The following is a 21,059-nucleotide window of genomic DNA, read 5'->3' as shown; positions in this document are numbered from 1 at the left end:
ACGATGAGATGCATTTTCATGGTGGTTTACCGTGTGTAAGGGGAATAACTGCGTAAAACCACTAGACCCACAAAAATGGTCGCCGCCTTCCACAGGTCTGTAAGATTGATTGCGTTGTGCAGCTGCTGGGTCGCCATGGAAACATGCTTAAGTGGCGTGCTGGTTACATCGGTCCAATATTATACATTTTCACCCAAAATTAATGTACACCTACTCTACCCCAGTATAATCCCACCTTAAGGGGCAGACTTGCCTCCACTTGGCTTCTTTAGGTTTGCCATTACCCAAATAAACCAATCAGATTGTAGATATAATTTTATCGTTAGTACTAGATAAATGTTAACTAGAATCTGATCTGTCCTCTTTACAAGGTTCGAGAAATCTCGCCCCTATCTACATCTATGTATGTGCCTTGTGAATGTATGGTTTACCATCATGGAAAAGAAAACTTTTCCAAGCTTTAAATTTAGGCGACTGTATGGTCCGGAGCACTGTACACGTGGTGAAGTAAGGTTCATATTCTTCCCTGTGAAGCATTATACACCTCTATTAGTATGTTTGCTACATCCGTGCGCACTTGTAGCTGTCATACACTGGCTTGTATGGTTGGGGGGGGCCTTGGACTGCACACCCTAGTTCTAAACATGATGAAAAGTGCTACCATGCTGAGACTTGTATACCAGACAGAAAAAAGAGAAAATGCAGGTGCACACTCTAAATACTAAACACTGCTAATCAGAATAATTGTAATAAACTGTGCAATAAAACATGGAGTAAATTTGAGGTGCTTTGCATAATTTTGGCCAAATATATGGGCCCGCCAACCACGACCAGGTGACTTCATCTTGTGGGTCCCTAACACTAAGGTTCAAGTTCAGGGCACCGGACCCCTCCACCCGACTAGTCAGCATTAGCCGACCTTGCCAAGGCATCACACTAATGAGAGGTTAGCGTGTTAAAAGGTGTTACATTAGTATGAAGCAGCAGCTTTGTGTTGAAAGTGTTATATAGTTAAAAGGTAATAATTAAAGTGTTAAGTGTTACATTGTCTAGCACCTACATTTTTATAACCAAAGTGTTACAGTATGATACCCCAAAGCATATACTGGCTTGGAAACGGAGGTAGAGATGTGTACTAACTAACCTATCCTCCAATTCCACCAAATGGCCCCATTTAGGACGCCATATAAAATGTGACAGTGGTGCCATTTTTCACTGCGATAAAATCAAAGTCTGCATACCTTGCACACCACTAGTAGATTTGCACGCAATGCGACAAAGGTGCTAATGTCAGACTGAGCTGCAACATGTGTCCTGCCATGCAACATTGTACAATTTTACACTTTGTGAGAAATGTACACATTGTAATCCCTCAGTAAGCTACAATCGTGTGTGTGTGAAGCTGCAGCGTGGAAGTCCAAAACTAGCTATCCGTGGCGTCAGTCATGCTACATTTCTTGCGCCACGTACACAAAAAAGCTAGTTGTATGAGGACTCGTCTGTATTTATGCTTACGCCCAACTCTGCAACGGCCGCAGATCTGTGAACACGCCCTCACTTAATGTTGTCTGTGAAAACACACCAGCCCAGTTTCACTTAAGTGTTGATGCAATTAAAATGTGACCTGTTCGTGCGCCGTACTAGATGTGCGAAACCTGCGTGTGATACTCCGATGACAGAATTACGTTTATCTCCTATATTTGTTTCCAGGCCCTATAACTGCATCAGGCCACAAGTAAAATACACGTTCAAGTATACAGTATTGCTGTAGTTGGGGGGAACTTTTGAGTAATTGAAAGATGGATAACCGAGAAAATGAAAAAGAAAATCTAGATTTTTGTCTGTTTAGTTCTTATAATAGTATCGCTTTTTAATGTGTAATACCGTAAGAAAGCTCCTGTCCGTCCCGACGTAAATTGAACAGCGTAAAATTGGTCTGGTTACAAAGGGGCGAAAAAGCCAGTCTGTGCTGGGTTAAATAAGTGTTAGGCGGCCCGTTTCAGAAGTCTTTTTGCTACCGAGACCTTTTCACATAACTTGTAATAAGGCAAAATGATTTCTGTGTAACTGTCACAACAGTCGTCTCTGAACTTCCGCAGATGAAACACCATTATAATTAATTTTGCAACATCAGTCACGGGGAAATAACATAATGTTAGATAGAGAGTCGGCTCCAGGCAGACTGGCGTCAGCGTTTGGGGAAACTGACTCTGGTATTTCATCAAATAGCCGCAGATCGGTATGACAAGAGACGTGCGCTGTTTCATGTTTTATTCAGCGCCTTATACAGGTTCCAGTTTTGGAATAGATGGGTCATTCACAACCTGTGGTGCCCGTCGTTGTTGTTAATGTGCCCGCTTGATTGAAACTGTCCACGTTGTGTGTAACCGGAGCCGGTATTCGGATGATAGACAGTCAGGGGTATATTTACTAAGGTGTGAGTGTTTTTTAGAATAAGAGATGTTGCTCATAGCAACCAATCCAATTCTAGCAATTACCTTCTAGAAGCAGCTAGATAAATGTTGAGTGGAATCTGGTTGCTAAGGGCAACAACTCCACGTCTAAAAAAAAAACCAAAAAAAAAAACCTCACACCTTAGTAAATATACCCCACAGTGTCTAGGTGGACAGTCAATAGGTCATCACCATATAGTCGACCCTTCAGGTGAAAGGTCGACAGCATTTATGGGCGACAGGTTCAAATGATCGACATAACAACAACAACGACATGTGTTTTTGTGTGGGGGTTTTAAGTTTTCCCAAAAGTTGTTTGATATACTATCCACGTGGACTACGATTGGGTATAGTGGCCAGCAAAGCGAGCCCATGGGGGTATACATTTGTATGGATGGTGGTCACAAATTACCAGGCATACAAGATTTGACCCAAAACACTGAAAAAACTTGTGTTGACCATGGTCATGTCGACTTTTTGACCCTGTCGACATTAACCACTGTTGACATTCTATCTTTTGACCTTTAGTACCTGTTGACCTAATGCATGGAACCCATCTGGTGTTGACCTAAATACTGTAGATATTCTATACGACACCTCTGGAGCCATAGATCGGCAACAACACGGTAGTCCACTGGAGCTTAGCAAGACCTACCTAAATATTCTTTACCTTCAATGAACAAATCCGGAGTCCCAATGAGGTTCAGTCTCATTCTCCACTGCATGGGCCGCCTGCGATCTCAGATCATGTTTAATAAGGATTAGCATTGTGGAGGAGTTGGTCTTGGCATAAGTGCTAGGGCTGAGAGGTCATATAGCAGAGAAAAGGACCAATTGGACATAAAGCAGGATGGTGCCGGGGATATAGGTGAAAGCATGGTGTCTGTCGCTGCTTATTGATTAACTCCTGTCCTCTCCTCTCAGACGGAATGCTGCAAACAGAGGTATGCATTGGGAGGAACTAGATTATAAAGGGTATGCTTGAAATTCAGGCGGAGATCTAGCAATCCTTCTAAACTGTGCTATGGGCAACTGCCACTTTTGAGGTTTGATACATTTGTCCGTAAGTATTGTATAAATGTTACTTTTATATATAGTTCTGAATGTTATACTGTTATTTTGCATGCTTTACAAATATTTGGAGTATTTGATGTCCCCCACGAAGGAGGGACTGCCGAGGCCTCCATCCAAAACAAATGGGGAAGTCTTGATCAACTTGCTCCAACCACAGCCAGCGTCAGAGTCACTGACAACGCTGGTATTCAGCGCAGGATGAGGATGTGGCCACCACGATGCTGTAACACAGTTGTTGGCTTTCATTTCCTAGATATTGCAGCAGAGAGATGTAACTGAACGTTCCTAGTGAGGACATATTCGCCGTCTGTGTTATACAGGCCTCTGTCGGCTATTGCTTCTGACTGACGTGAACACTGAGGCAGGTGAGCTGACCGCTTTAGACAAGTTTTAAGTATGAGATGCGATTTGCTGGTGGGGCTTTTGGGGCTCACCTCCCATGCTTACAGGTGGCAACCCTTCACATATTAACTGGACTGGAGGGAAGAAATGGAGGTTCAGCCGCATCTCCTGCAGGTTTAGAACAGCGGTGACCTCTACTCTCCTGCTGGTTTGGTCCAGTGAATCCCAATAAAATGTCACATGACCACTGTATATTTAGTAAGGAAAAGAAGAGTAATCAGAAGTTTGAAGCGTAGCTGGTGAAGTGTACAGAAAGTGCTGCTATGTAACTGATAGTATATTTTATTTTTTTAATTGAAACTTAAGATATTAATGTATAATATATTTTTGTTGCAGGGCATTACCTATTTAGTTGTTACATATTTAAGCCACTGGTCTCTACTTATGCATAAAACCCCTAAAATGGGTCAAGTGCCGTGTTCAGATTCCTCGCCCCCCAAAAAACTTGAGACTATGTCACCCCTCAGGCTACATTGGGTTAAAGTACGGGGCAAAGCAGTTTGGATCTTGTTTAATTTCTTCAGTCCGCAGTCATAGCAGCGTATCTACATTTGGTGCACACGGGCACGATGGATGCCATGCACCAATGTGTTTTGATATCTCTCCGGAGCTATCACAACGCTGCACTAATCTCCAAGAAAATGGGGTGGTGGCCATTTTCCTGAGGATTTGCTCATGCACAGGAGACAATGGCAAAGCACCAGAGTCCACTTTCTTGAGCCGCCATCTGCAGAAAGAGGGGCCTGGACTGCACACGGGCCCCCTCCTCTCTTAATCCACCCCTGCGCTGTCCCTCTTGCGGTTAATGGGGACTGCGGTGTCCTGCATTTACCCAATGCGTCTCCTGCGTTCAGCATGTGGTAAATGGTAGGGCCAGAAAATAACATCAGCAGCAGCATATTCTGATCAGTGCAGCGGATAACCATGAAAGAGTGTCAGCTCGGAGAACGGATACAACCCCCTAAGGGGGATATTCAATTAGCGCTAGTAATCTAGGAGCTGTTGAATTGGCCCACTGCCTATTCAATTGCAGCCCGTTTTTTTTTATGCCCGTTTTTAAGGCAATTTCACCAATGCCTTTTTTCACCTTTTTTTTTCTAGTGAAAAGGCAATGGCGAAAAATGCCTCAAAATCTGTGAAAAAAGACGTGTTTTTGCCGGTGCAGGTGGTGAAAACACGTAGATTGGCCGATCCATGTATTTTTTTGCTCCTGCTGAATTTTTTGCCTAGGTGAAAAAAACGGCCCTGCTATTAAATACGGAGAATCCCCATTTGCCCTTAAAATAGCGAGAAGTGCAGGTTTTTTTGCATAGGCGGGGGTGAAAAAATGACCAAATTGAATACCCCCCTAAGTCTGCTCATAGCTTGCACAGAGAGGGATCCTAGAGCAGGTTTTCGCACGTGCTCGGCGCAACCAAGCTGAGGAAATACCAAACTTCCTTTATGTTGTACAGCAAGTGCACTGTGCAATGTGTTTCATTATAAACTGTTCTCTTTTATACCCCTTTCACATCGCACTAAAAACCCGGTATCGACACGGCATATTGCCGTGTCGAAACGGGTCAGTGTGCGATGTGAAAGGTCCTTTTCTGAATTAGCGGGTCACCTGACCCGGTAATTCAACCCGGTAAAAAAGAAGGGTTATTACCGAGTTGATTACCAGGTCAGGTGCAGTGTGAATGGGAGCCGTTCCGATGCGACACGGCTTCCATTCACAGCATAGGCAGAGGCGGCGCAGGAGATGAGCTCATCTCCCGGCGCCGCCTCCACCACCGCCCCTGCTGCAGCTGCGCCCTCCGCTGCTATGGCAACCGACCCGGTATATTGCCGGGTTGGAAAGCCAGCAACAGAGCGCAAATGCCGGTTCCCACCCGGTAAGTAACGTTTCTCTTACCGGGTAGGATCCGCCATTTGCGATCTGAAAGCAGCATTAGTTTATTCTCCTATAGGGGGAGATGTGCCAAGTCTTGGAGAGTGATCATGCAAAGAAGTTGGCCAAATCTGCACTTCATCTTCTGTCATTAATCTAGCACCGTCTTTGAAATGACAGTTAAATGCTCTTTGGATGCTAGGCAACGACTCCACTTTAGCACTCTCCAAGGCTTGATAAACCTCCCCCATAATCACTTGCCATATATTCTCTTTCCTAACGTTTAGTCAGTGGCTACAAAATCTTCACAGACAATCGGTACTAATTAGAAGGAAATCCATAACGCTACAAAATTCTATAGTCTTTGACTAATAAAATAATGAGTGAAGTCGGTGTAAATATGAAGGTGTTTGTAGAGTGTTACGTTTAGGCGAGTTCCTATAATGAGGTAATCCGAGACAGCAGGCGACAAGATGAAGGGAATTCATTTTAAAAAATGGCAGTTTTCTTGATATAAAATTCTAAATGATTCATTTTTACCTTGGATGATAAATAAAATGTTTGGAAACTGTCGCTCTGTCTGCAAACTGGTGCAGGCAACTCCTAGAAAGCACTGCTGGTGCCTTGTATGAGGAATGTCACTTACAGCCCCAGGCGACAGGATAACTAGGCATGTCCCTGCTTATAGCTGCACACACTGATTGTACATAGGAACAGGTACATAGCAGAGGGGGTCATTTACAGTAGAGGAAGTAAATATAGGCTGAGTGCTTTTACATAGCTAGAGAAAACGAAGTGTGATTAACTTGCCTAAAGAGCTGACACTCTGATTCGGTCATAGAGAATTCAAACAGCAATGCGTAAAATTTCTTGCAAACTCAAAGTGCAATGTGGCTGTCAAATTACCCCTGTAGTCTCTCCACATGCTTCCATACAGTGAATGGCTGCAAGCACTTTGATTGGTGCATATTTCCAGCCATCCACCAATCAACATGCTGACAGCCATTCACTGTCTGGCTGCAGGCTGATAGGTAGGTAGAGAATGCTGCACTCTAATTGGTGGATAGCTCTAGCCACCCACTGTCTGGCTGCAGGCTGGGAGGCAGGTACAGAATGCTGCACTCTAATTGGTGGATAGCTCTAGCCACTCACTGTCTGGCTGCAGGCTGGGAGGCAGGTAAAGAATGGCTGCACTGATTGTGTGTAATTCGCGATAGGAGTGGCCACGCACCGTTCCCTACCTGCCTCCCAAGAAGCTCTGGAGGCACCGACCTGGAGCGCAGATGTCCCCCTTTCCAGCCTGACCCTGCTTGAAGGCCCCTAGAATTGTGAACGAAGGGTGGGCACATCTGACCATACGTGTGATCTGTCCTCTGTATACTCCACTCGGCCAGAACCTTGAAGGGTCAGATCTTTCAGATATGGTCGCACACGGGTGTATGTGTATGGTGGAATAGATAGATCATGTTGATGTTTTTGACGGAGTTCTTCTAATATCCTCCAGCAGTACAAATGGATCCAGTAGCGCAATCCGGTGATTCCCAAGAGATGATATTTGACACAGAAATCCGAGGTAATTTATAATCCGTGTTATCTACAGCATACTGGGGGGATTCAAGCAGGTTTCACCCTTTCTAAACTGGAGCATATCCCTGCAGACATGATTTATCTTTACCCTAATAAAGGCCCTTTTGTTCTATATGGATGATCTTTGGCTAAAGAAGATGGAAAACTACCTATAAACCACCTTGGCCCTACTAGTGAGTTGTGATTTGTTACTGACCTGTCCAGTGCTCCCAACTATCCTCACACTGTCCGTGCCCATTGGGAACATGGAGGCAGATCCAGCAGGCATTCTAGCAGCCTAAAAAGAAAGTTATCACAGTAGCTAAGGACAAGGGGAATAAAACTGCCATCTTAACAAATAGTTATTGATATGCATTTATGTGCTGATTGCTGACCCCACTGTATATGAGCAAAGTCTACTCATTTTGTCTGGTGGAAACCTAGCTGTGCCCGTCGCTATCTGTTATTTTACAGCCTATGTGGGTGATTCGGAGTCGGACGCAGCCATTTCCGAAACTGCGTCCAGCTGTAGCAGCTTACGGGCTTAGGGGTCTATTTACTAAGCCTCAGACAGAGCTAAAGTGGATGGAGCCAACCAGCTTCTGTCATTTTTCAAACACCACCTGTGACATGACAATTAGGAGCTAATTAGTTGGAACTTAATCTCCATCTACTTTATCTCTGTCTAAGGCTTAGTAAATAGACCCCTAAATTATACTAATTAGGTTATCCGTCGGTTGTATACCCGTTTACTTTCTAGCGTCCCTGTCGAACCGCCCCCTGTATTTTTCTGGCATCTGTGCTGCAGCCATCATCCGTCTGAAACAGGCGCCCCAACTGCGTCCGAATACCATATTTATGCTGCGGGGTACACTGGACTCCACAGGGAATAACATCGGGGTGTAGAGTATGATCTTGATCCGAGGCACCAACAGGCTCAAAGCTTTGACTGTTCCCAAGATGCATAGCGCCGCCTCCTCTATAACCCCGCGTCCGTGAACAGGAGCTCAGTTTTGTAGTTGGTGCCCTGCAGTAAGCAGGCATACAACAGGTGGGCTGCTACAGCAGCCCCGAGAAGAGCTTTTTAAGCGAAGATAGAAGACTTCAAGGGCTGCAGCAGTGATAGATGTCAATTTGACATCTCCTGCTGCAGCATCACCTCCCCCAGTGGCGCTGTATACTCCCGCACCCTGGTTGCCGGGTACTTACAGCGGAGGCTCCGGTTTGCTCACCGTTAGTCACACACTCGCCGAAGTTCTCCTGGATTGCATGGCCGCACTCAGGGGGGAGGTAAGTGGGTCCCTTAGGCGGGTCCCGCTGAAAATGCGATCCGGCGCGGCCGGTGGGAGGCGGGCCGCTCGCGCTGGCGTGGACACTGTCATCGAGCAGGGACTCCACTAAACCACCAGGGCAAGGGCATAGGTCGGTTTTTACCTCATAAAACCGTTTTTATTACAGCCCATAGTACCAGTGGATAAGGCTTGGCCCTGTAGCCCCTCCCCCAGCCCCAGGGCGCCATTTACAGTAATGTTCCCGTCCTGGAGCTGCATCTCTCTCCCTCACTCCCAACCAGCGTTTGGGCGCCATTACACAGAGCAACACTGTTCCTGGGACTGTTTGGGCAAATCCTCCTTTGTAAAGCCTCCTGCATGTCAGCGCTGTGCATTTTACAAGACACTTTAGTATTCTACATGTCTATTGACAGTGTTTGTTAAGAAACAGTGCATTTGGTCAGGGTTATATAGTACAAGTACCCTGTGATATACATCCAGTCTTTACTGTGCATTGGTCAAAAAAAATGTGTAACAGTAACTTGCGCCCTAGCTGCAGCTCGGCAAACCACCAAATAAGGAGCACCACTCCTTTCTAGTCACAATATAACATAAAGAGGCGATCTCCCAGCGCTGCTATACACAATTTCCGGTCCGTATAGTTTCTTTTTCCTCAAAGAGAAAACAAATTAGTGAGTCCCCTTATTTTCAATCGATCCTTTCAGTCCCAATTTTTAGGAGACTGACCTTTATGATGGGCCCATCATAAAGGTCAGTCTCCTAAAAATTGATATATCTGCTAATTATATAGCTATACTGAGTATTACTTTGTATTGCTAGTCCAGTGCAGTTTTATTGCATGTCATAATTTCTGCATTGTACATTGTGACTATATGTGTGTGCATGTACCTGCTGTGTGACCTCCATTTCGTGTCTCTCACTCAGATTGCTATCCCTATATTCTAGACCTGAGGGGGCTCAGTGCGTCAGGTTTATTATCTGATATAGGTGTCTCACAAGTTATACTCATTGTGTATGTTTCTTTGTGATTTTTAGACACCATATACCTCTTGAATTCCCTGGTTGCGGAGTACATAAGCTGCACAAGGGTTGTCAGGTATATTGCAGCTAATATTGTACTGTGTTGCCTAAGATTGAACTCTTAGCTATGTCGGCTACAGGGGGCAACAAAGCTGGAGCTGATCCCACAGTGTGTGGAGGTGACTCTGCGGGCATGTTTGAGGAAAATTTGGCAGCAGAGAGTTCAGGTTCTGGGGGTTCCCTTCCCCCCCAGTAGAATAGTGGCAACGGGAGTTCAAAATGACCCACCGTGGGCTACATTTTCCTCGTTATTAACTACGCTTGTAACTAAACTTAAGCCCCCTATGGGACCCCCTGTACCGGTACAACCGATTATGGTCCCTGCAGTTAATCCGCCCTGGGTGGATCAAATCTCCAATCAGTTACAGCAATTAAACCAGTCACTGACTAAAAAGAAATCTGACTCTCGCCCGCCTAAGACCAAGGGGTCATCTTAACGGGCCATTAGTTCCTCACAGTCTACCACTGTCCCTGACGCCTCATCTGATGAGGACGGTGTCTACACTGACCCCTCAGATACTGACCCTGATAGTTCTGATGTGGAGGCTGGTTCGCAGGTAGATGTTCCTGACTTGTTGGAGGCAATCAGGATGATTCTTCAGATCACTGATGACACAGAGCCTGATGCCGTTCCTAAGAAACCATATATATTGGTAGCTGCTCAATAAGCTTAGTGATATCATTCAGGTGCTCGAAAGGGAGGGGTATTTCTGAGCAAGAAAAAAAAAAGGCATTTGGTTTCCCCCAGCACCCTGAATGATAACAGTAACTAGATGTAAATCCCACATAATAATAGAATTCAGAGATCTTCGTTACACATATTTGCGCAAATGTGTGGTTAAGCCCCAAACCCGCATCAAGGGTTTCCAAGTTTCGTATGGAAACCCTTCGCTCTATTGTTCTGGCCTTGGAACCTGGGGATTATATGGTCTCCCTGGACATACAGGATTCTTACCTGCATATTCCCATTGCAATGTCGCATCAGTTGTATCTGAGGTTTGCTGTGGACAACCTCCATTACCAATTTCGGGCGTTACCTTTTGACGACCATGGCTCCGTGTGTTTTCACCAAGGTCATGGCGGTAATGAGGCTGTACTCCGCCGTCAAGAGGTCAGGATCCTACCGTATCTGGACGACTTGTTGATCCTGGCGAATTCCCCAGAAATTCTCCTACGCCATCTGGATCTGACTATCCAGTTTCTGCAAGCCCACGGGTGGCTCATCAACTGGAAGAAATCTTCCCTGGTCCCTGCGCAAAGCATGGTGCACCTGGGAGCGTTGTTGGATACCCGCAACCAGTATCGAGGATTCTTCAATGGGCGGAACGCCATCAACCAGCCATATCAGCGGTGTTCATTCCGGGGGAAGCAGACTTTCTCAGTCGTCAGGATGTGGACGCCGGGGAATGGAGCCTCCATCCAGAAGTATTTCAACTCCTCGTGGACAAGTGGGGCACTCCGGATGTAGATCTGATGGCGTCTCGACACAACCACGAGGTTCCGGTCTTCGGAGCAAGAACAAGGGATCCTCAAGCAGCGTTCGTGGACGCACTGGCAATCCCGTGGAACTTTCGGTTGCCATTTGTGTTCTCTCCAGTGTCTCTGCTGCCCAGAGTGATAAGGAAGTTCAAACAAGAAGGAGGCATACTACTTCTGATTGCTCTCGCGTGGCCCAGACGGCATTGGTTCTCAGACCTCCAGGGCCTCTCGCTAGGGCGTCCCCTTCTACTTCCACAACGACCAGACCTCCTCGTTCAGGGCCCTTGTGTCTACCAGGATCTGGCCCGATTGGCTTTGACGGCGTGGCTCTTGAAGCTTCCGTACTGAGGGCCAAAGGTTTTTTGGAGGCGGTCATTCAAACGATATTGAAAGCCCGTAAACCAGCTTTGGCTCGGATTTATTATAGGGTCTGGAATTCTTACTTTGCTTGGTGCGCAAATAACAATCATGACGCTTACAAGTTTAGTACAGCCAAACTTTTGGCTTTTCTACAGCAAGGCCTGGACTTGGGTCTTCGTCTGGCCTCCCTTAAGATTCATATTTCTGCCTTGTCGGTATGGTTTCAGAGAAAAATTGCATCTCTGCCTGATGTTCATACCTTCACTCAGGGTGTGTTACGCGTTCAGCCTCCTTATGTCCCACCTGTGGCCCTTGGGATTTGTCGGTGGTCTTGGAGGCCTTGCAAGAGTTTCCATTTCAACTTCTTGCATCCGCAGATCTTAAGTGGCTTTCCCTTAAGGTCTTGTTTCTGCTAGCCATTGCCTCTGCTAGACACGTTTCAGACCTGGGGGCTTTATCCTGTAAGTCCCCCTATCTGATTTTTCAGCGTGATCGGGCAGTTCTTAGAACACGCCCTGGTTACTTTCCTAAGGTGGTGTCTTCCTTCCACCTTAACCAGGAGATTGTGGCTCCTGCCTTTAATTCTCCGGAATTGTCTTCTGGAGAGTGGTCTTTGGATGTGGTACGGGCTCTCCGTATCTATGTGAAGAGAACTGCTTCCATTCGGAAGTCTGATTCTCTTCATACTGTTTGGTTTTCATAAACGTGGCTGGCCTGCTAATAAGCAGACCTTGGCCAGATGGATTAGAATGGTGATTGTACATGCTTATGTACAGGCTGGTCTTCCAGCTCCTGCTACCATTAAGGCCCATTCTACTGTCTGTTTGACCTTCTTGGGCGGCGCGCCATGGTGCAATTGTGCAAGGCGGCTACGTGGTCCTCAGTGAACACGTTCATAAGGTTCTATGCCTTCAATACTTCCGCCTCCCAGGATGCTTCCTTTGGATGCCGGGTTCTTGTGCCCGCTACAGTGCGTCCCCTCCCATAAGGAACTGCTTTAGGACATCCCCTATGTCTATCCTTGTGGAGCCCAGTGTACCCCGCAGCAGAAAACGAGATTTATTGTAAGAACTTACCGTTGTTAAATCTCTTTCTGCGAGGTACACTGGGCTCCACAGGGCGCCCACCCTGACGCACTTAGCTTCTTTGGGTTGGTAAGGCATTAGCCGCTGACACCCTTTCCTGTCATGAGTGTGTGGTGTATGTGGCTACTAACCGTTGTCGTCTCCTTTCCTGCTACTGCATTGGGCTGGTTAACAAAAAACTGAGCTCTTGTGCACGGAGGCGGGGTTATAGAGGAGGCGGCGCTATGCATCTTGGGAACACTCAAAGCTTTGAGCCCGTTGGTGCTTCGGATCAAGATCCTACTCTACACCCCGATGTTATTCCCTGTGGAGCCCAGTGTACCTCGCAGAAAGAGATTTAACAACGGTAAGTTCTTACCATAAATCTCGTTATATGCATTAATACAGGCACTCCCATCAGACGCAGCTGTTCCGTGCGTCTCAATACTCACTTCCCAGACACACCTATTTGTCATTATTCTCCAACCACTCGAGACCAGACACAGACACAGCTACTGGCTACTTCGGATGCATTGTGCGTCGCATGCCCACAACTTGTTTCCAGATTTAGGGGCTATTTTATCAATGAGTTTTAAAACTCATTGCATATGATATATGGTACTCCGGCCAATCAGCTCCCAACTGTCGTGTTCAGCTTCTAACTGTCATGTGTTTGAAAAATGACAGTTGGGAGCTGGTTGGCTGGAGCACCATTAATCATAACAGTTATGTGTTTGAAAAATGACAGTTGGGAGCTGGTTGGCTGGAGCACCATTAATCATAACAGTTATGTGTTTGAAAAATGACAGTTGGGAGCTGGTTGGCTGGAGCGCCATTTATCATACGCAAGGGGTTCTAAAATTTGTTACATATGATATAACTCATTGATAAATTAACTCTGCAGGGTGCCCAAACTTTTGCAGACGCCATTTTTTGTTTCTGTTCTTTTGAAAGTGTAAATGATGGAAATAAAATCAAACTTTTTTTGACATGTTATAAGAATGTCTAATCTGTAATTTGATGCCTTTTGGAGATTTTTCCATCTTTCCTTGGCTTCTTTTTGCACATTAAAATTAATTTTTGCCTGGGGTGCCCAAACTTTCAATCCCCACTGTATTTACTAAGCCTTGGATGGAGATAAAGTCGCTGGAGATAAAGTACCAGCCAATCGGCTCCTAACTGCTATGCCATAGACTGTGTTTGAAAAATGACAGTTAGGAGCTGATTGGCTGGTACTTTATCTCCATCCAAGGCTTAGTAAATAGACCCCTGTGTTTCTTATGTGCACAAGTGTTATTGTTTTAGTGTGTCTTGGCCTAACGGTTGTCGTCGGCATATTAGGGCATTGTGTGTAGATGTATGAAGCAATAGTTACCATATTACAGCATGTGTGTTCATTTGTACATTATTCTTGTATATGCGTGTGTACATGTTCTCCTGTGTGTTAGTGTGGTCCTATGTACGCATGTACCAGTAATAAGTTGTCATTCCTGACTACAGCTATGTACAGTATGTGTACGGCTAGATGTGTGAGTCCGTCCAGGAGTGCAGGTGTTAGTACTGCCTTCTCTGTGTGTGATTTCTCTGTACACGTACTGATAACTCTCCCGCCCTTGTATGAGAAACCTCCATATTTGCCCCTTCTCTCCTGCACCTCCCAGCCCGTATCCTAAACCTCAGTATCCACACATGTGACCTATTTCTAGGTGAAGTCCAAAAGATTCTGCAGCCCAGCATGGAGAATGACGCGAAATTCCAAGAGCTGAAGCAGGTATGTTATATGTTGAACAGTATGACACGTTTGGGACGCACTGTAAACTGTGTGTCATCAATGTACAGTGCAGTGGGCCCTATTTATCAAAATCCACATTTTGAATACAGACGTGATCAATTATTTTTGCGTATATTCGTCATGTGTAAATTAGCATTGTGGTGTTGTCGGGAGACTGGTTCTGATAAGAGTCTCGGTGAAGATCTGAAAATAGAGTGCTTCCTGGTTCCGGTCCTCCGTGTGTATATCATGCATCATCGGGGATAGACGGAGAGGAATCCGGAGGATTCCCTCTCTGACAAAATCTGCGTCGTAGTATCCCATAGGCTATTATAGACTAACGCCATCTTCAGATGGTATTAGCTACCGGAGCTAAACTCCAGATACGAAGGCAAACCTGACAGCATAGCAGACCCCATAGAAACCTATATTATCTATTTATTTATTACCAGTTACTGTATAGACATGATCTGCTCAAATCATGTCCTCACAATGATTGACGGGCATCACGCATCATGCTGGGTCCCAGCCAACACTTCTTTGTAGGGAGATTGACCAACTCTATTGGGGAGTGTGGGAGATCAACCACTACTCCAGAAGCCAGGACATATTGATTTGTATCTGTAGGTTTGATACCACTGTGATGTTGGCTAGTGTAATGGTTTGGGGTGCTTTTATTGATAACATCCTTGTTCACTTAAGACAAAGGGGTATATTTAATTAGCAGCGATAACAAACTTTTCGCGTGAAAAGTCCGGTTTTCGCGCGAAAAACCGGACTTTTCCCGCGAAACGCAATTACAGCCTATTCAATTTTCCTGGAAAATTTATCGGTGATCATTTTTTCACTAATTCCACTTCACCTACTCTGAAGCAGGTGAAAAGTTGGAAAAAGTCACTATTTTAAGGTAAAAATGTTTGGATATGGTCCAGAACTCCTGGGACACCCCCCTTAATGACTAATTAGGCACGTTGAAGTTTTTAATTATTTTTAATTGGCCAATAATGACATGTCATTTTTGGGGTGAAAAAGTACAAAGTGATGGAAATTGGGGTTCAAGGTATGGGACAGGTATATTGGGGTGCTTTATGAGTGGGACAGATGTTTTTAGGCTTCCAGATGGGAGTAATCGGTCTGTTTCCACTTTTTTTTTTAAAGTACCCTAAAATGACCCAAATATATACTTATACCCATTTTCATGTACCCCAAATTTAATGAGAGCATTTATTTTGCTCAAAAAAACTTGCTTTCTATCATTTTTTTGCATTTTTTTAAAAATGCATATAACAGCCATTTCACACAATTTAAGTCCCCAAAAACTCTCTAATGTGATCTCTAACACACTTCTCTTCTGTTTTCCTATGTTAGTTTAGCATTTTTTGGGGTACAGGCTGATTTCCCCATTTTCACCTGCACTTTTCACTGCAAGAATTTTCAGGTGAAACCCGTTTGGAATTAAATAGGTCGAAAAACGGAGTGTTTTCGCGGCAATTTTCGCCCGATTGCCGCGAAAAATTGCTGCGAATTTGCGGATAATTGAATACCCTAGAAAGTTTAATAACAAAAAAAAGTGTAACTCTGCTAAATTATTTGGGGACCTCAAAAATACCAAAACTGGACAAATTCCGAAACCTCCAGAATTTATCCACGTAATCTAACGCTGTGAGTCGGGGATTGATGACTGAGGCTAGAGACCCACAACAAAGAGCTTCACGGGAGATGGAGAAGCTTGCTCAGCGGTAGCCCAAACTGGTTATCCTCTTTAATAGCGCTGCCTGACTGTTGCCAGGAGCAACTGCGGAAATTTATACAGGCTTGCAGAGCAGGATGACGGTGGCTGGTAGAGCCGCTAGGACACTGTGCGGGCCCGGGTACTTGGGAGAACCTGGCCACTGGAGGTGGTGCACCTACGCCCAATTGTAGGATGGTGCATTGCAGGGGGCATGGTCACAGCATAGCTGAGGAGGTGTGGTCCCCTCTGAGGCCCCTACTTTGTACCTGCTCCCCCTGTCGGGAACCCTGGATGGTGGGCAGAGTCGCTGTTTAGCCTTTTATTTTATCAGGACCCATTTTGCACCTGTGCATGATTGTGTCTGCTCTAATACTCACTGGGCAGAGGGCCAATCAGAGGTGGGGGCGGGACTTTGCAGGTCTCATTGGGGGCAGAGCTAGGCTCTATGCCCCGTTGTGTCTTGGATGGTGGAGACGCATTGGATCTCTGCCGTCAATGTCAAAACCATCTACAGTACCATCAGTTGTTAACCATCGTGTAATAAGCAGTCCCAATATCCCCTCACTCATGATTCATTTAAACAATGTTATTTTGTTAAAGAGGCGGTGCTCACGGGGTAAGTAGTTGGACTATGACACACGTGCATTTGCACAATGCCCTTCTCACCTTCTTGCACACTCAGCGCACATCACTCTAGGCTGCGCAGGCGTCTCTTGGGCGCCACATGAATTGCGCCGCGCATCTCATCCTTTTCTACATTCTGCGCTTCGTAAATGACCTCCAGAAATTCTACTTGTATTAAAAATCCAATCTAACAAATATCTGCATAAATATTCGCTCAGGAGTATTCTATGATTCACCCCCATTACAATAAAAACCTGGAGAAGAATCGCATTCCCCTGGTTATTAGGTGGGTATGAGGCTAGGAAGACTGAAGCGGTGTGATCATTTGCATGTCATTATCCAGAGTCTGGCCATTTAATCAGTATGTAATGTAATGACAGATATGTAAATATATTCATAGCGTTCTATCCGGCATGTTATTAAGAACTCGCCGACTTCTTAGACTCTCTCAATGGCTTAGTATGAGAACGCCGTATATTGTGTGCAACCTTTTGTCATACAATTGTGTCCCCTGTGTGCATTGTTGTTATGGTTTAAATTAAGACTGAAAGTGGATAATGGAACACTTTCACATCAAGCCACTGTAATTCCCGCCATCTGCAATGTCATTATCAACTTATTATATAGGAAATAATGCACCAGGGGATTGCTGTTGGGTGAAGGGGGTTGTTAATGCAGGTTCCAGAACCGAAAGCTCTAATGGGGTTGCATGTTCCTAAGGATAGGATACACCGTACTCCTATACAGTGAGGGCCTATGGGGGTCATTTTCCGAGTTGTTCGCTCGCTGACGTATTTCACAGCGCAGCGAACAGGTTAGTACTGCGTATGCACCACAATGCGCAGGCGCGTTCGGGTACAAAGCGGATTGTTTCTGGACGATGGATTTAACGAAGAATCCTATTGCACAGCTGATCGCAAGGAGATTGACAGGAAGAGGGCGTTTATGGGTGTCAACTGACCGTTTTCAGGGAGTGTTTAGAAAAACGCAGGCGTGTCCAAGCGTTTGCAGGGCGGGTGTCTGACGTCAATTCCGGGACCGGACAGGCTGAAGTGATCGCAAGGGCTGAGTAAGTCCAGAGCTACTCAGAAACTGCAAAAAAAAATTCGGCCCGCTCGGCTGCACATGCGATCGCACACTTGCAAAGCGAAAATACACTCCCCCGTGGGCGGCGACTATGCGTTTGCACGGCTGCTAAGAGTAGCTAGCGAGCGATCATCTTGACCCCCTATAGCTCATCTAAAAATACCTGAACATGTTTGTTTATCAGCAATTTTATCATAGCAATAAGGAGAACAATTAGACAAAATCCCAGCAGTATTTTCATGCAACAGCTGCAAAGTTGATGTACTAAGCCTTGAAAAGTGATAGTGGAGAGAGATAAACTACCAACCGACTTAAAGTACCAACCAATCATCTCCTTACTGTCATTTTTCAAACACAGCCTGTGACATGGCAGTCAGGAGCTGATTGGCTGGTACTTTATCTCTCTCCACTTTATCTTTTTTCAAGACTTCGTACATCTGGCCCTTTGTTTTTTACGCTATTGATCTGTCTAGAATACTGAGTTGATTCCATTTATAATTGAAATAGGTATAATACAGCGAGCTAAGATTTGCGTCTGGTTTTTCAGTTCCTTATTGATTGGATCAACAATGAGTTACAGCAAGAACACATCGTGGTGAAGAGCCTGGAAGAGGATCTCTTTGATGGTTTAATTCTTCATCACCTTTTAGGTAAATATCCACCAACACATGTCCGATTTATCCAGTGCCCGCTCTGCGGCCCACGTTGCACATTACATTTATATTAATTTTGTTATTACTAGGAGACAGGTCCCCCTCTGCTCCAGTGTACCCCCCCCCCCCCCCCCCGCTCTAGTGTTCCCCCTGTTTCAGTGCACCCCCTGGTGTTTGTGATTCTTAGCACTCTGCCTTCCCTGACAAAGTGTATCTTTATCCACATTTACAGGGAAATGCATAAAGCCTTTCTGAAGAGTGGGGAGGTTGCCGTTAGCAACAGTGGTGACACTGGGGTCGGTGACAACCATATCGGACAATAGCCCCCCCCCCCCCCCCACACACACGTGCCCGTAAAGGGAGAAGCCCCCCCGTTTACATCACTCTGGGGCTATCGGCATTTCCGGAGATGCTGGACTGCTCCCTGGAGACCCTGCCTACACTGCCGGTTCCTCCTCACTGATAGGAGCCGGATCCTGCACGATGATGTCACAGTTCAGCACCCGGTCACTGAGGAGGAGCCGGCATTATGGCGTCACCATTTATCAAGTACATTCTGTAAAATCATAGGTAGTAACTGAGTGGTTGCCATGGGCAACTGATGCATCCACTTTTCCCTTCAAAAACAAACAGATAATTGTGAACCATAAAGTAATTAAAAAAAAATATATATTATTTAGTGAGTATTCATGCAACTTGCTCCCAGCTTATATGAAGCGCCTCAAGCAGAGATTGCAGCCAGCCACCCTTTGGAAGGCCGCTCCTCTTTACACAGTGGCACAAGCTGTGTCGTGCTAGCTGGGGTGCGGTGATGGACGGCAAGTTGGAGATATTGCCACAGATTTTCCATGAGAGGAGAGGACTCTGACACTTTGCACCAGCATTCATCTTTCCGAGGTCTTTCTTTCAGATCATTGTCCTGATGAAGTAAAAAGTACTGTTCCATTCTGAGTTTGTCCCTCCCCAGATTTGTGGCTTGCCGATAATAATTAGGTCCAACTTATTACTAGGAACGCTCTTTTTTTTTTTAAATTTTCATTATGATTTAACGGATTGTTTATCTCTATCGTACTGTGCACCCTCACAGCGTGAGGGGTATCTAGTTACTAGAGAACTGGTAATCGGTGACCCGCTAATTTCCTACCCAGGTGGAGCCAATGCTCAGGCTGTGTGACATGTGGGATAATGTGTTGCACCTGAGCAGGCAATCACAGTGGTTACATTACTGTACAAGCCTGTTTTGCTGTTTTTAATCCTTGCGGAATGATTTGGAAAAACATTATGATTTCACATTGGTTCTCAGTGCTTCATGGATCAGTGTTAAAGCAATTCTACTTAGGGGAACATTTACTAAGCAGTGATAAGAGCGGAGAAGTAAGTCAGTGGAGAAATTTCCCCATCGACCAATCAGCAGCTCTGTATCATTTTATAGTATGCAAATTATAGATGTTACTTCAGTGCTGATTGGTTGATGGGGCAACTTCTCCACTGGCTCACTTCTCCGCTCTTATCACTGCTTAGTAAATGTCCCCCTTAATGCTAAATCGGGACCACATTCTGAGGTAACAAAACTTTGAAATGTGCGTTGGGGGGCTGAATACTTTTGCAAGGCACTGTACGTGCGCATAGGGCCTAGAACTGATTCCGTACAGCTAACCAGGCGCTGTGACCAAACGGGCCGCCTAATGCATACATGCTGGCGCTTCTAGTTACCCCCAATGGGGGATCGTAGAGAGGAAGGAAGGGAAGGGGGTAGTGGTAATGTGATTAGTTTCGTCGTGGGTCCACCACACACAATGGAGTACAGCAATTCGGTCTTCCCTTGGGAAATGGGAGTGTTGCTGGATGGAAATCCCTTTCATTTTGGGTTCTCCCAAAAGATTTATCAAAGTGTGGATGGAGATGAAGTACCAGCCAATCAGCTCCTAACGGCCATGTTACAGGTTGTGTTTGAAAAATGACAGGAGCTGATTAGTTGCTACTTTATCTCTCCCCAAGCTTTACTAAATTTCTCCCTCGGGGAGAGTGGGCATTTGAGGGCATAAAGGCCCCGTTATTGTAAGGTAGAAATTCTGCAGCGCTCCACGTACCGCGTGAAATGTTTTTATAGTCTTTTGCTGAGTTAATGGGTGTATACTGTGTAATATACATACATAAACACGTGGCACACATTTATTACATTACTGGACGGGAGTATCTCCGAATTGTGCCAAATCCAAGCTAGAAGCAGGGGGTTCCTGGAATTTAGACATCAATAATGCGAAAACAATTAATCTGGAAAATGAAATGCAGGGTACTGAAAACAATGCTCTGTTTAATACTGCCGCGTTTGTTGTCATGCACAGAGAAGATTGGGCAAATTAAATTAGACGTGGAAGAAATCACCCTCACAGCCAGCAACCAGAAGCGGAAACTGGGGGTGATCCTGGAGGCCGTGTCAGAGTGTCTGCAGCTGGGGGAACGTCCGATGAAGTGGAACCTGAGCCGTATGTACCGATTACTTACGATGCTAAACATATATATATATATATATATATATATATATATAATATA

General features: G+C 45.4%; 1 protein-coding gene across 2 annotated transcripts in view; it reads left to right on the top strand.

The window, feature by feature from the left end:
- The first annotated feature begins 3,766 nt into the window (after nt 1-3,766).
- Nucleotides 3,767-21,059, top strand: part of PARVG (parvin gamma) — a 59,969-nt gene continuing 42,676 nt past the window's right edge. For both annotated transcript variants that reach the window (XM_063928915.1, XM_063928914.1), the window contains exons 1-5: nt 3,767-3,892; nt 7,304-7,372; nt 14,347-14,411; nt 18,401-18,503; nt 20,852-20,992. In XM_063928915.1, the coding sequence (XP_063784985.1) occupies nt 7,312-7,372; nt 14,347-14,411; nt 18,401-18,503; nt 20,852-20,992 (370 nt within the window). In that variant the 5' untranslated portion in view covers nt 3,767-3,892; nt 7,304-7,311. The remainder of the gene's footprint in view (nt 3,893-7,303; nt 7,373-14,346; nt 14,412-18,400; nt 18,504-20,851; nt 20,993-21,059) is intronic.

This window comes from Pseudophryne corroboree, chromosome 6 (assembly GCF_028390025.1).
Source record: "Pseudophryne corroboree isolate aPseCor3 chromosome 6, aPseCor3.hap2, whole genome shotgun sequence".
Classification (NCBI taxonomy): domain Eukaryota; kingdom Metazoa; phylum Chordata; class Amphibia; order Anura; family Myobatrachidae; genus Pseudophryne; species Pseudophryne corroboree.
The sequence above is the reverse complement of the archived record's forward strand: the minus strand, read 5'-3'. Positions and strand labels throughout refer to the sequence as shown.